At 41.5% G+C, this 15,630-nt stretch overlaps 2 protein-coding genes across 2 annotated transcripts in view; one reads left to right on the forward strand and one right to left on the reverse strand.

Annotated features, from left to right (window-relative positions):
* Nucleotides 1–1,794, forward strand: part of Ap3m1 (adaptor related protein complex 3 subunit mu 1) — a 40,083-nt gene extending 38,289 nt beyond the window's left edge. Inside the window, exon 13 of the mRNA XM_033766512.1 lies at nucleotides 1,601–1,794. The gene's annotated coding sequence lies outside the window, so the exon portion shown is untranslated. The remainder of the gene's footprint in view (nucleotides 1–1,600) is intronic.
* Vcl (vinculin) overlaps nucleotides 1–15,630 on the reverse strand; it is a 107,111-nt gene that overhangs the window by 12,890 nt on the left and 78,591 nt on the right. The window contains exons 12-17 of the mRNA XM_033766330.1: nucleotides 12,272–12,462; nucleotides 10,087–10,286; nucleotides 8,918–9,046; nucleotides 4,997–5,146; nucleotides 2,241–2,349; nucleotides 829–1,131 (exon numbers count right to left, since the gene is read on the reverse strand). Of these exons, the coding sequence (XP_033622221.1) occupies nucleotides 829–1,131; nucleotides 2,241–2,349; nucleotides 4,997–5,146; nucleotides 8,918–9,046; nucleotides 10,087–10,286; nucleotides 12,272–12,462 (1,082 nt within the window). The remainder of the gene's footprint in view (nucleotides 1–828; nucleotides 1,132–2,240; nucleotides 2,350–4,996; nucleotides 5,147–8,917; nucleotides 9,047–10,086; nucleotides 10,287–12,271; nucleotides 12,463–15,630) is intronic.

Consider the following 15,630-nt stretch of genomic DNA (forward strand, 5'->3'; position numbering starts at 1 on the left):
AGATTTTACGCCTGGGCCAGGGATGAAGAGGACAGCCCCTTCTTCCCACTCTCTCACTGACTTCTACTCATAGTCAAGATTAGAAATTCTGGGCTGGGGATTTAGCTCAGCAGTTCGGTGGCCTGCCTTGTAAGCAAGGACCCGATAGCAGTTCGGTGGCCTGCCTTGTAAGCGCAAGGACCCGAGTTCAATCCCCGGTACCAAAAAAAACAAGAAATACTGAGTATTAAAACAGGAAAGAATTCAGATTATTCTAACCAAAGGAGTGGCTCCAACTATGTTCCATTTTAGTGGTATTGAAAATATGAGTATAATCCAGCTGGGAAAAAAAACTAGATTTTTTTTTTTTTTTTTTTTTTTTTTTTTTTTTTTTTTTTTTTTTTTTTTTTTTAGTGTGGGGTCAATGAGACCTAGAGTTAATAAGCAAGCTCTCTAGGTTTTCCAGAAATAAAGTATGCTTTATAAAGAAAAGCCAGGTGAAGAAAATCTTAAGAGAAGTTAGAAGACCATCAGTTTCACAAGCTAAATGATTTATAAATTGGTTACCAAGAATCTTTTGAGAAATTTCCGAAGTGATGACCAAAAAGGTGTAGGAATTATTTTTGGCAAAACAATATTAGGAAAGCACAGACAAGTTGATCCAGAAAGCAGTAAGCCTGCCAAGACTGTAGATGTGGACAGAAAAAGATTAAGCAGATAGTCTCCCACTGAATGTCTATAGTTTCTGCTGCCAGACCTTGTATGTGGTGGTTGTAAGATATGTGTTCTCTCATCACCTTTCCTGTTAGCCTTTCACTGAGGTGAATCACACCATGCACTGTTGCTTACCAGGGTCAGAAATGTTTCCGGCCACAGCCTTTGCATCCATCACCATTGGGGAGATGGTTTTGCTCAATTCATCAGAGGCAGCTTTCACAGCCTCACGGAACTTAGGATCTTCAGAGTTCTCCACTTCCCTCTTAGCCACCAGTAGGATCCGGTTAGCCCGACGAGCAATACTGGTTGCCCCAGCAACCAGCATCTGAGGCTGAATGTTGGCCATGGCTACCTTACACTTGTCCAGGTCTTTTTTAATTGCTTCTTCAGAAGCATCCAACAGAGACTTGGTATCAATGGCTTCGTCCACCAGCCCTGTCAGAAGAAAAAACCATAATAGAAGTTAGTTTCTATTTTAGAACAGAGACTCCAAAACACTACTGTCCATTCATTTCTCATGAGAAAGTATAACACTGAGAATTTTCTCCTTGCTTGAAGCTCTTCTGACACAGTCAGAAGCTTCCAGGGAAATATTATAGTGGGGGGTTATAATACAGAGCCCAGGTCTTAAGGATTTCACAGCTTTTATATCAACCGTGGTCACTGGTCTTCTTGTATCCACCACAGACAACCAGAAATGCAAAGACATCAGGAGGAAACAAAGATTGCATCAAAACCTTCACCACATCACCACCGCATTATCTGTTAATAACATTTTCTCCCTTCCTAGCTCACTGCCCAGCCATCTGTTGACTGTTGGCAGCTTGCAGTGCCCAAGATGAGCCACACGGAAGATTCCAATAACCCTAACAGCCTGTTTCTTATTTCTGTTACCTCTCTTCAGACACTTCCGGAGCTCCGCTTTCATCTCTGGCTGCTACAGACCCCTGTCACACAGCAGATTCTGCGGGGACAGTGAAAGCCTACGCTCCTCATTTCTTCCCTTTACTCTTATCCCTCCCAACAGAGAAAGAAGGTTCAGAAGTGCACTGCTTCAGTCGCACAGACACAGGTTTGTATGTGGTTGGTTTTTCCTTTTAAAAAAACTACGTAGTTGATAAGTTGGAGGAGGCTCTGAGACAAGTTGTATTAAATGGTAGCTATTGTGGTTCCTTGAAACGTGAACCTACTGAAAATGACAGGGACACTTACTGTATCCACAAACACCGCCTCCCAGCCTGAAACCAAACTCTGGCTCAGACTGGGCAAAGACACTATTCAAAAAGAAGATAGGAGCAGCAACAATAAACATCACACTGACAGGGCAGCATTAAAATAAAAGAAACTCAGTCTCTCTTTGGACAAAGTTGCAAGGCTTGAATGAGAAGCCGCCACTGCTCGGCAGCATTAATCAGAGCCAAGTACACTGTTGAGCACATGACCATCTCTTTATCCAATTACAGCTGAGTAAATAACCAGTGCTGCTCGGTTTTCTCAGGGCACATTCCTCACAGATCAAACAAGAACTTTACACAAAACTCTACCTGTCATTTTTTCAACATTATCAATCCATTGGTTCTTCATGGTTTCAAAATGTTCATAAGCAGCTTGATTTCCAGGGTTCCTAAGTAAGATTCGAGCAGCCGAAACCACCTGACAATGATAGAATAACCTGTAAACACCCAAGTACCTTCACACTGAGCATACAAACCTGCAGCAATGCTTCCTGCTCTCTACCTATAGATGGCACCATAAAGCCAAAAATCCATGGGTCTCTTCAAGCTGAACACATTCGGTTTGATCTCAAATACCTCCCCAGAGTGGAGGCAGTGGGCAAGCCCCACAAAGGTTTTACAGTCAGTGACCTGATTTTCTTCTTTCTTGTTGATGCTGGGGCTCACACCCTGGACCTTGTGAACACTAGGCAAATGCTCAACCATGGAACTACATGCCCAGCCCCCAGGGCCTGATGGATCCATCCATCGATCCATCTAAACGAGGTCTCACTAAATTGCCTAGGCTGGGCTCGACATTGCAGTGTTCCTGCTTTGGTCTCCCAGAGTTAGGATTGGGGATGCATGCACCCCCTTGCCCAGACTGGCCCGATTTTAAGAAGGTAAGAAAGTAACAAAGTAAATGAGTGTTTATTTGGTACTTTGGAAGAACATACAACAAAACTGACATCAACTCTTCTATCTTAAAACTCAATAAAAATTAAAAGCTGATAGAGTGGTACATACCTATAATCCTAGCACTCTGAGAAACTGAGGCAACACAAGGATGAGCCCAGCTTGGGCAACTCAGCAAGACTGTCTCAAAATAAAAAAGGGCCAGAGGGCCGGGAATCTAACTCAGTGGTTCCACCGCCTGCCCTGCAAGCGCAAGGATCCAAGTTCAATCCCCGGTACCCAAAAGGGGTGGGGGGAGTGGCAGAGATCTAGCTCAGTGCAAAGGCCCTGGGTTTGATTACCACCACCAAAAAAATAGGTAATAATTATTCATCCCTGATTATAAATAATGTATTAGTTAACTACCTGTCTACAGTGCTTTTCACATTACCTTTTATAATCCCTACAGCAACCCTGCACAAGAAAGACAAGATAGGTAATATCTCCACTTTGCAAACACAAAAATCAAGACCCCAAAAATGTGACTTGCTCAAGAGGTCCCAAGTAGTCAGTGGCAGTAATTTGGGCATGAAGAAAATAACATTTACTGTTTCCTTTCTAATACTGGCTGTGCACATCTATTCTTAGTCCTCAAAACAATCCATTAGGAAAAAATTAGCTCCATTTTACAGATGAGAAAACTAAGCCTCAGGCTCAGAGGAACTATGTGTGATGGCACACACTTATAATCCCAGCACTCTGGGAGACTGAAGCAAGAGGATCTCAAGTTCAAGTTCAACCTGGGGAACTCAGTGAAACCCTGTCTCACAAAAGAAAAAAATGTGCTAGAGATGTAGCTCATTGTGAAGGCTCTGGTTTCAGTCCCCAGTGCTGGCAAAAAAAAAAAAAAAGTTCACAGAGTATTCGAGTCCAGATCTGTCTCCAAAATCCTAATTCCTTCCAAAATTAGCATCTTAAGCTTAGTTTTCTGTTTGGGGTGTTTTTTTTTGTTTGTTTTTTGTTTTTAAAGAAACCTCAATTTTATACTGAAATTCTGTTTCATGTTCCATGAGTTACCAAAGTGTGTGTTTGTGACTGCATCTCACTTTGTAGTCCAGGCTGGCCTTGAACTCAGGTGATCCTCCTGCCTCAGCCTCCTGAGTGCTGGAATTACAGACTTGTGCCACCACACCTGGCTCCAGAATTTTTAAATAAAGTTAAAGATGTTCGTATTTTATAATTTTTTTTTTAAGTTGGATGAATGTGACCTTTGAAGAGCCATCTAATTTGGGCTGGGATGTACCCCAGTGGTGAAATACTTGCCTAGTATGAACAAAGTTCTTGGTTTGATCCTCAGCAAGAGACAGAGACAGAATGAGACAGAGACAGAGAACCTGATTTGCTAACATGCCACAATGGCAAAAGCTAAACCAGTAACAAGAACTGCTTATTTCCTGTCTCTTCCAAGTTCCCATGAAAGCATGCTGGCTTCGGCAGCACATACACCAAGTTCCCATGAAAGCAAGTAAAACAGACTTACAAGCTCACCAGAATTCCTAAAATATTACAGGTACTTCATAAATATTGGCTGAATAAATCAATGAAAAATAATGGATTTTCTATAATTTGAATAGAAGAAAAATGGCACAAATATACTAAATGATGATGGGCCGATTACATTTTAAGAAAAACCTGTCACCTGTTAGAATTTTAATTCCTGTCCAGCTTATGTTCTTTTGTTCCCAATCTTATTTTGCTCCCAAACTTACTACCTATACTTTGGTTATATAACTGTTTGCCTTGTTTATACAATTAAATAGAAAAAAGAAAACAAGCTATGGAAACAGCTGATTTGTTAATTCCCTCAAAGAGATAAGACATAAATTCTGAAATATAAACAAAATAACCTCCAAATATTCTCCTAATTATATATGTGTGCTGGCGAGGAACGCTGCTTTACTTTTAAAACTAACATATGCTCACTGGAAGAAAAAAATGCAAACAATACAAGAATATATACAGTTAAAAGTCCTGTATAATCCTAATCCTAGAAATCACTAACCTTGATACCCTGAATGTTTTTTAAATATGACTTACAGTAAGTTCAAGATGTATAGGAAACTTTTTGTAATGCACATGGTTTGCTCAACTCTGTGTGGAGAAAATTGAAATGAAGAATGAGCACAACTCACCTGGGGTGTGAGTTCTCGAGCCGTCTTCACTGACGCCTGAATGCCTTCCACTGTTGATTTATTAGCAGTTCCCACCGCAGCTGCCTTCTCCGCTGTGGCCCCAAGCCTTCCTGAATGGTTTTCAAAGTTTGCTGCCCTCTCATCAAACACCTTCAGGAAAAAACAATGGCATAAGAAAATTTACTTCAATGAAATGGGTTAAGCAGCCTAAAAAAAAGTCTCTCTTTAAGCAGACTGAAGCAATTACTCAAAGACTTGAGAGATGACATCGAACCCTACTGCCAAAACAGTCAAATGCCAAGTCTTGGCCTTGATGTGTTCCTTCAGCAGTTTAGCCATGAGGATCACGAATGTGCACACGTGTCAGCTTTACTTACCAAGTGTGAGCAAGACATGCAGCATTGGATACCCCGCAACAAGGAGTGTACAGAATCTGAAGACTAAACCCTCACTCCCAAAAGGTTCATCCTCTAATCTAAAGAAGACAAACCCTCCAGGCTCTACCACAAAGAGCGGTGCACAATTCAAGCCCACAATATACACCAAGAGTCCTAAACTGAACTCCAGCCTCCCTAGAACACTAGCCCTCATATATCCCATTACCATTAATATTGTAAGGACTCTGCCTTTGACCTCTGTAGGTTAATAGATCTAGTGTTCACACTCAGGCCTGCCTCAAGGGCCAGGTTAACTTTTATTAATCCTGACTGCAAGCCATCTACTTAATTGTTTATTCAGCCCTTTTTCTTTTTGTTTTTGTTTTTTTAAAAACAGGGTCTTGCTCTATAGTTCAGGCTATCCTTGAGCTCCCTACGTAGCATAGGCTGGCCTTGAACTTGTGGCGATCCTCTGAGTATTAATATAAGTGTGCACCACCATGCCCGGGTCAGCCCTCAAATTTTAAGAAGTTAACCTTTCCTTCAACATGCAAACTTGTACATCATGAAGAAGGCCATTTAACTTACTTACAAATGACAAAAGCTTTTCAATCATTTGTTTGAACAGCATTAAATTGTTACCCGAAAGGCAAAATATCCAAGAGCACTGGATCAGGTTTACAGTATGCAAGGGGAATGTCAGGAACTGTGTGGCGGAGTGCACCCTCTTTATCTATGCCTTCCTCAGGGTCTGCCTGGCCACCCTGGTGTCTAGTTCTGACCCGAGGCAGATAATCTCTAAAGGCTTCTAGGCTTGACAGCAAGCTCCAATCTCGCTGCCAGTGTTCTGAGTCTATCCTGTTAAGTCTCTTCCCCAGTCTGGCTTCTTGTTTGGATTCAGCTTCCTGGCTTCCTCCCATTTAATGCTCAGAACCTCCTTCTGAAGTCCCTCATCCTCCAGTCCCTTTTCCTGTCCTCAGTCCTTCTTTCTTACCCTATCTGTCTTCCCATACTCTACCTTCTGCCTACCTTCCTGTCCCTCTTGATCCCAAACCATGTCTAATGCTCCACTGATTTAACCGACTGCTTAGCTGCTTTTCTTGACACTCAACCAAAATTCACCAACCACCTCTACTACATGCCCAACTCCTAAGGTAGATGCTGAAGACAGAAAGATGAAGAAGACATGATTTCTGCACCTCAAGGAGCTCACAGCCTGAGAGGTAGGGCAGTATAAACAGATATTTATAGGGTTATGGTTTGGGTCTAGATGTACCCCAAAACCTCATTTGGTCAGAGGTGGCTGAATCTAGACAGTGCGAGATTACTAAATCAGTACACTAAGTGGTTTGGTACCGCCCTAACCCCGGTATCCTGGATACTACATAAGGGACAAAAAGAGGTTTGTCTTCTTCCTGTTGTTTTTGCTACCACATAGGCACAATGAACTGTTTCTCCTATGTGAAACGCCTCTGCCATATGCCATGCTGTCTTGGAGCCAGCCAATTATGGACTGAAACCTCTTCAAACAGTGAGCTAAATAAACCCTTTCCCCTTTAACTCTGGGTGTCAGGTTATTTTTGTCTCAGCAATGAGAGAAAGGTAACTAAGATGCATGACATGCTATGTGCAATAAAAGAGCTGAACACTGACATTATGGGACAAAAGCAGAGGCATTTAACCTATCCAGGAAGGAAAGACTAGCAGGATAAAGAGGGATTAGGAAGAAAAGAAGAGCATGAAGATAAGTAGGCAGAGATACAGAACTGACATGGAAGGATCACAGTGTGAGCCCAGCTTGGGGAACTTAGCAACTTAATAAGAACCTGTCACATACATACATACATACATACATACATACATACATACATACATATATAAATGGGGCTGGGGATGTAGCTTAAGGTAAAGGTTTTGGATCCAATCCCCAGTACTGGGGGGAGAAATAACAGTAATCGGAGCTGTGGAAATATCCATAGAAACTGGGAAGAACTCAAGAAATATTTATAAGATCAAATTAATGCCTGAGTTACTTGGTGTGTGAAGATGAGTGGAAAGGTCTACGCTGACACACAAACTTCCAAGACAGTACAGGAGACAATCAACATATACTGAGGCACCACCGAAGCATCCAGGTGGAAGGGACCAGCAAATAGTTGGACCTACTGATTTGAAACTCACAGAAGACAAGAATGAAAAAGTACCAAATCATCCTAGCCTAAAAGGACCCTGAACTTGAACTGCCTAGTCTCCTAGGCAGGGAAAGAAAACGGGTCACTAGCAAATAAAAATAACCCTAACCTTCACCATAAACCCCACAGCATCTCAAGTGCCGGACCCAAACTCCTTCTTTAATGCCTTATTATAAAGGCTGGAAAACTAAACTCATCCTTTCCTAGATTCTTTTGCAGCTGAGGTGGCCATGTGATAAGGGTTCTAGCCAATAAGACAAAAGCAAAAGTCTCCTGGAAGATTTCCGGAAGGAGAAGCCTTTACTTTTTTTCTGTGAGCACCAATAATGTGCCATGTGTTATTCTATCAACTGGAAATGGAGCAATCGAAGTTTCACGCTAAGGTGAGGGAGACCGACAAGTAAATAGCAAGGTGAATATGTCTAGTGTTGACAGACGCTAAGGAGAAAAGCAGGCTATGGAAATGAAGGTCATTGTAGAGGAACATGAAGGGAAAGACCAAGTACCAACATGAGGTCAGCAAAGTAGGTGGGACCAGACTCAGCGATGTGCTGCAGCCACTTTTACTGACCATACCAGCTTCCAAGAGTCAAACACGCCTATGTTTTCCCAACTCTGCTTCCAGTCACTTTGTATTAGCCACACTGTTTACATCACATTATTAATCAGGGGTTTATCTGTTTTCCCGAGAGCTGCCTTCAACACTATGAGGACAGGGAGGGGTCGGGGAAGCATCCCAACTCTGCTTCCAGTCACTTTGTATTAGCCACACTGTTTACATCACATTATTAATCAGGGGGTTTATCTGTTCTCCCGAGAGCTGCCTTCAACACTATGAGGACAGGGAGGGGTCGGGGAAGCGTTGAGAACAATGACATCCGATAGTTTTAAAAGACTGTCCCGACTGTGCTATGAACAGAGTGCCCTAATAAAAATCAGATAAAATAAAATGGACAGTTGCAACTGGAGTACCCCATCCCTCACTTCTTCCTGCCTGAACGAAATGCTGAGGAAGCAAAAGCCAGCCCATACCATGGGGAAAAGACCAAGATAATCATAGAGATGCCAGCTTTCATGCATTTTAGCTTCTGAACCAACAGCAGAGCTCTTTACTTCCATGTTTCTTGACATGTGGTAGGCTTTCATCTCTGACAGTCTACTACTGCTTGCAACTAAAGACATTCATAACTGATACACCTAGTAGCCTAAAAGACACTCTTCCCTTCTATTTGTCCACCTTTTATCCCCAATTTCCCAACCATTGCTGCTGATGTAAACTGTAAACACATTTCACCTTTACAAATATACATATGAGGCTAGCCAAAAGAAGACAGAAGACCTCAGATACCTACCTCTTCCCTATTGGGTGCATCAGGAGGGGCTGTAGCTGCCACCGCCAATAGTTTGATAGGAGTTGTGGTATCACTGAAAACATCTGACACCTCCTGAGTCATAGCCTCCTGCATCCGGGCTTTCAGGTCCTTAAAAATAATGTTTACAAATAAAATTTCCCATCAATTATCTCAAAAGCATATCTACTCACTGGCACCTTCATTCATTCAGTCTTAATAAATATTTACTGGGTAGCAGCTCTATACAGACAGTACTAAGTTACAAATCCTGTCCTGTGGGAGACTGGTATCTAGAAGCCCAGGTAAGACATGACCCTCGTGTCCCTCGAGATCATTCTATCCAATCGAGGAAATTTACTTCTTTTCGTAGGAGCCTCTATGAAATGACACCAAGAATCACGGGGTTGAGCCCAAAGAAGGCCCTGCCTTAGAGCTCCTCACTATTTCCCACACCACAGAGGCCCGACGAAGACCATAATAACGGGTGCAGTGCCACATTTCTCAACAATTTCTTATGTTTGGAAAGAAATGAAGAACGGGAATCAAGTTGCTAGAAACACCCAATATCCAAAATAAGCACTGATTTCTTAACATGGGTCTATAAAAAAGATTCTTAGAAGTTCTATTTTCATAGCTATAGCTATGCCATTTAGTCCAATTTGTTTTCTGAATTTATGCAAAGAAATCTCCGTCACCCTCATAGTTTCTCAAGGTGGGTAGCATATACTAGTATGTAACACCAGAGATAATTTTAGGTGTTACATAGACAAATTTTAATAAGTGTGTGTCATTTTTTAAAATATTAGAAAGATATACCATACTTACCAAACCCATGATGTTTGGGTTATCACAAAATTTTCCTTTAAATATTTAAGTTTTTAAAGAATCTATTTTAAGAAAAATACTGGCTAAGTAAAAGAACAAGTGAAACATACAGCAATTATCATGAAAGAGCTCTCAATTGAATGAAATTTGGTTAAACACCATTTCAGTTGCTACTATACACTGGTAAGCTTTTTCCTAATAGGTTTTGCATTTCCTTACATCCTTGGTCACATTCTTTTCACTCTCCTAAAACACAAGAAATTACATACTTTAAAAAATTCTCCCTTCCATTTGCAATAATGACAAGCATAAAAACTATAATGCTAAGGGCTCCCAAGTCCTACCTTTAAGGAGTCCTGGAGCTGTGAGGCAAGTGCTCTCGCCTGAGGACTCTCCCCTTCCCCTCGGGCAGCCAGGTCAGCCAGCTGAGCTGTGAGCTGGTCCACACGGTCACACTTGGCAAGAAGATCTTGGCGGTAAGGCCCCATCATGACGTTGGCCAGACGATGCCCTTCAGCCACAAGCCCCCGGATGGCAGCTTGACCTACACCAAGAAGACAACACTACAGGGCCAGGGATTTGGCTCAGTGGTTCTGCCACCTGCCTCACAAGCACAAGGGCCCGAGTTCGATCCCCAGTACCAAATGATAATAATAATGTTAAAAGAAAAAGAAGAAGACAACACTACAACTCAAACCCAGAGGAGACAACTTCAATGCCATTGCAATTAGCTTTTTTTTTTAACATTTAGTAGGGGGCTAGGATTCTCTGAGAAAACACCAAAAATACAAGAAAGTACAGCTAAGACTAGAAAAACTATACCTTATTACTATTGTTTTGCTCTGGTGCATGCTAGACAAGAGTGCCCCCACTGAACTACACCTCTAGCCTCTATACACTAATCAGTCTTTACTTCCTTCCTTCCTTCCTTTCTTTGTGTGTGTTGCTTGGATGAAACTCAGGGTCTTGTGCATGCTACGGAAGTGCTCTACCCCAGCCAAGTAGTATTCCTCGATTCTTTTTTTTTTTTTTTTTTTGGTTATTTGAGACAGGATCTCACTATGTAGTTGAGACTGACCTTAAACTCACTGTATCCCAGACTGGTCTCGAACTCATAGCGATCCTCCTGCCTCAGCCTCCCAAGTGCTGGGATTACAGAGGTGAGTCACCATGCCCAGCTTATTCCTCTATTCTTTTTCTTTAACATGGGCATTTTTCCACTTCACTAAATATCTTTTAAAAACATGATGTAGGGCTTGGGGGTAGAGCATTTATTGATAGAGCATTTGCCTAGCGTAAGTGAGGGTCTGGATTTGATCCCCAACACTGCAGAAAATACTAACAAAGAAAACATGATTTAGCCATGTGTGGTAGCCCACAGTGTTAATCTCAACTATTAGGGAAGCTGAGGCAGGAAGAGCTTGAGTTTGAGGCCACTTTAGGCAACTCAGTAAGATCCGCTTCAAAATAAAAAGGGCACATCGTTCAATGCTCCCAGGTTTAATCCCCAGTGCAGAAGAAAAAGTGTGGGGAGAGAAGAAGAGGAAGAGGAGGAAAAAGAGGGCAACATGCATTTTTATCAATTAACTATAACTATTTCACGACTTATGGAACACTTAGCTTGTTTCCCTACATTCCATTGACTCCTTAGAAAGAAAGTAGTTAGAAGAAAATTCCTAAAAGTCAAATTGCTGAGTCGATGGATATGAACTTTTTAAAAGCCCTTAACATAAAATACTAAATTCACAAAGTTTTTGTCAGTTTATTCCTACACCAGTAAGCTATACATCAGCTCAGTTCTCTAGCCTCTCACCCACACTGAGCACCACCAATTTAAAATTTTATCTTTATCAAACAAATACAGCAATGGAGTAAGTAATCTTCAGCTTCAGTGGGTCTGCTATCATAAAGTAAACTCGTAGAGGATTCTTGAGACCCATTCCTAATGTCTCCCCAAAATAAAAATTTTAGGTTATATTCTTATTTTGAGACAGAGTCTCACTAATTTGCCTAAGCTGCTCTCCAAATTTGGATTCTCCGGCCTCAGCCTGCCAACTAGTTGGGATTACAGGCACGCACCATAAAACCTAGCTAAAATTTTAGGTTAATTTTTTTCAGGTTAACTAATAAAACTGAGCTCTCACAACTGAAATAATGTGGGGAGTCAGGTGCCTTTTACTATTTTCAAAAATTATATTTAACTGGGTCCTCAGCAAGGACTGTAAAAACACAAATGCCAGAGGACAAAAGGATACTAGGACTTGGCAATAATTAGTTCAAAGCTTCAATTATGACATGAGCATCTTTCTATTTGTGTGCAACAAAAACATTTACTTTCTCTTACTTGTTGATCAAATCATGAGGATTTTCATGGGCTGCTTTTGGAAATAGAATCACACTGGAAAGTGACTGGTTTACCAATGGCTGAAGAGCCCTTCAGCACCTTATCACAGATGTTATGGGACCCCTAGCAGCAACCTGCTCATCTGCACTGAGGCCAGTTTAATGAGGGAGGGCAATGATCCTTACCAACACCCCGGTCGTCCACTGTGGGATTATCGATCCACCGCTGTGCTTGCTCTATCTTGCCCTCGAGGTGAACAGCTGCTTTGGCAGGTCTGCTGTTGGCCACAGCCCTGTTGGTTTTGGTCTGCAGGTTCTGCAGGGCTGTGGCCACCTGTTTGGCCAATGTTCGGGCCTCTGGGGAATCTCCTTTCCCCCTACAGAGAAAAAATAGCCATCCTGTCAAACAGACACTAGTTTCATTGAGAGAGCTGAACTGCAAATGACAAATGCTAATGAGATGACAAACTGCTAATGATCATTACCAACTTGGTATGAAAGGAGACCTTTATTTATCTGGCTCTTTAATAAGAAATTAACTATTTAAATTCAGATTGTTTTGTGCCACTTAAGACAAAATGATGTAGATGAGGAGGGGAGGAGGGGGTGAAGGGAGGGCAGGGATAAGGGGAAAAAATGAGAATCAAGACTTTTCATGTAGAGGTACAAAATCCCAACAATGAATGTAACTGTACTGTATCCCTAAAATGTACCAATAAACTCAATTAAAGCTGAAAAAAAAAAAAAAAGAAGACAAAATGAGTTTGAGTCAGGCTAGTTCAGTGGAACTCAAGTGTTTGGTTAACTAGGTTACTTGCTCTCTCTGCCTCCCTCCCTTGAAAACACTAGCTCCCACGGAACTAGGTGGGCTGAACAGAACTACAGAAGTATTATCTTTTGAGTCCTAACTCTGTCAGATATTGTTGCAAACGCCCTTCTTATTTAATCTTCACAAATCCTACCTGTATTATCTTTTATAAAAATTTTAATAAAACAAAAAAACTGAGGCCCAAGCCCCAAGGTCCCATTACTTTGGTGGAGTCAGGCTCAAACCCAATACTCTCTCACTCTGAAGCTGCTGGGAATCTGTGTTACCTCACACTGGTATCACGCAATCCCCAATCCCTGCTGTGGCAGTTCAAACCAGGCTGTTATTTAACTCAAGGACAACATACTACAGCCAAGGATTTAGGACTAGATGGAGGTGGCTCTCAAAGTACAGTCTGAATAAAAGTCACCTCGGGTCCTTTGTAGTTAAATCCAGAGGAAAACTCTCCAAATAAATGCCCAGAGTGAGGCAGACATAGGGGGCGCCACACAGCACAAGATTAAGTGTTAGAGGAGGGGGCTTCTAGTTGCTACAACACCTGGCCACAGTCCAAACTGTTGGGTTCTATCAGATGCCTTCACGTTTTCAATAAACCTCTACCCACCCTCATACTGGGGATTGAACCTAGGGACTTTCACTGAGCTACATCCCAGTCTTTTTTTTTTTAATTTATTTGTTTTTGTTTTGTTTTGAGACAGTGTCTCGCTATGTAGTTTAGGCTGGCCTGGAACACACCACATAGCCAAGGCTGGCCTTGAATTTGCAGTGATCTTCCTGCCTCAGCCTGGGAGTATAGGGGTGTGCCATCACACCTGGTTATTTTTTATTTTTGAGACAGAATCTAAGACACTCAAGCTGAGCTTGAACTTGCAATCCTCCTTCCTCAGCTTCCCAGAGTGCCAGGATTACGGGCATAATTCCACTACAGTTGGCTAAGCCTCCACTTTTTATTTAAGTTAGTTCCTTGCAAGCAAAACCTCAACAAGAATTAACACAGAAACAAAAAGGCAATCATTTCACAAAGGTCAATAACTACCGCCAAAACCTTATTCCAAAGATGACTCTAGATTCTAACCATTAACAGTACACAAAGAATCTAACTTTACATCTAGAGTCCACTCAGTCATAGAAAAGTAACCTTCTGACTAATCTCACCTATTTCACCTATTTCTCAGGTAAAAATAAAAACATTAACCCATCGGCCAGTATGACTAATTTAGATACTCTTTCAAGGGCTACCTTAGAATTTTCAGTTTCTATAACATTCCCAATCATCATAAAGCTAGACAAAGAGTACTGGTCATAGTTCCTGCCGCAGCCAAGAGGATACATGTAGCATGTTTATGAGAATGTTACAGCAACACGTATAATACAATACAAGTAGCCACACAAGAAGCTCTCCTGTCATCATCATTACCATTAATTATCTCTTCACCATGTACTAATGACTTAATAGTAACAATATACTTATGTTAGACATATTTTACAACTGATTAAGTACACCTTTTCTCACTGAAATAATTCAAGAATTTGATATGACAATGATCTCCAAATGACTGGCCCTGACATATAATCCATCAGATCTGAGCTGTCACCCAGATTGGGTTCTGAAACCACAACCTACAGGCCAAGTGCATTTACCCCACTTCCGTCAAATTTAGTTCATGATATGAGGCAGAAGAAACCTTACTAGCTCGCATTGCAGTCTTAGTCAACAAAAGACTTCAAAAAATCTAAAGTATCTCTCACTGGGGCAAAAAAAAAAGGAGGCATTCCCTCACGGAAGAGGAGGAAACAGGCAGGTAAGGTGAAAACTAGAATATCTCAAGACACTTGAGTGTAGTTATTCCAAGAATGGGGCTGGAGGTCTGGGGAACTAAAGAACGCAACTTACTTCTGACATTATACCCTTCCTCACCGTTTGTTTAGCATGTATTGCAGTTTGTTTTTTAAAGACCTAGATACTTATCAGAACAAAGCAACACCTCTTTTCCATATAATCATAGTAGGTGCCACAAAAGTGTTAAGAGGGGAAACTGTGGTGAGGATGTTTTTACAGCAACAATCACCAAGGAAACATAATTTAAGAGTTTTTTATACTTGCTACTTTAGAAATAACATAGGCTAGGGCCAGGGATTTAGCTCACTGGTGCCACCGCCTGCCTCACAAGCACAAGGTCCCAAATTCTATCACCGGTACCAAAAAAAGAAAAAAGAAAAAAAAAAGGAGAAATAACATAGGCTGGGTGTGGTAGCACATGCGCGGGAGGCTGAGGCAGGAAGACTGCCAAGAGTTGAAGGCCAAGCTAGGCTACATAGTGAATTTGAGGCCAGCCTGAACTACATAGTGAAACCCTGTCTCAAAACAAGAACAAAAACAAAACATTGCTGGAGAAAGAAGAAAATATCTCCTTATGTTTCTCCCTTTCTCCCACATACACACACAGGAGTCTTTTCATAGCTGGCCATAAAAATTACTTTCCTCCTATGTCTAGTGAACAGACATGTTTTACAAATAGCAGAGAAAGTCTTAGCTTAGAAATTACACACACACACACACACACACACACCACACACACACACACGTATGTATGTATATATGAGATATCATATATGCATTGAACCTATGGGAATTCAATTCTCTTCTTTTCTTTTGTTTTGGTACCAGGGATAGAACTCCGGACCTTGTGCTTGCATGGCAGGTGGCAGCACCACT

Source organism: Fukomys damarensis, unplaced genomic scaffold (genome assembly GCF_012274545.1).
Source record: "Fukomys damarensis isolate Sample0158 unplaced genomic scaffold, DMR_v1.0_HiC HiC_scaffold_20, whole genome shotgun sequence".
Classification (NCBI taxonomy): domain Eukaryota; kingdom Metazoa; phylum Chordata; class Mammalia; order Rodentia; family Bathyergidae; genus Fukomys; species Fukomys damarensis.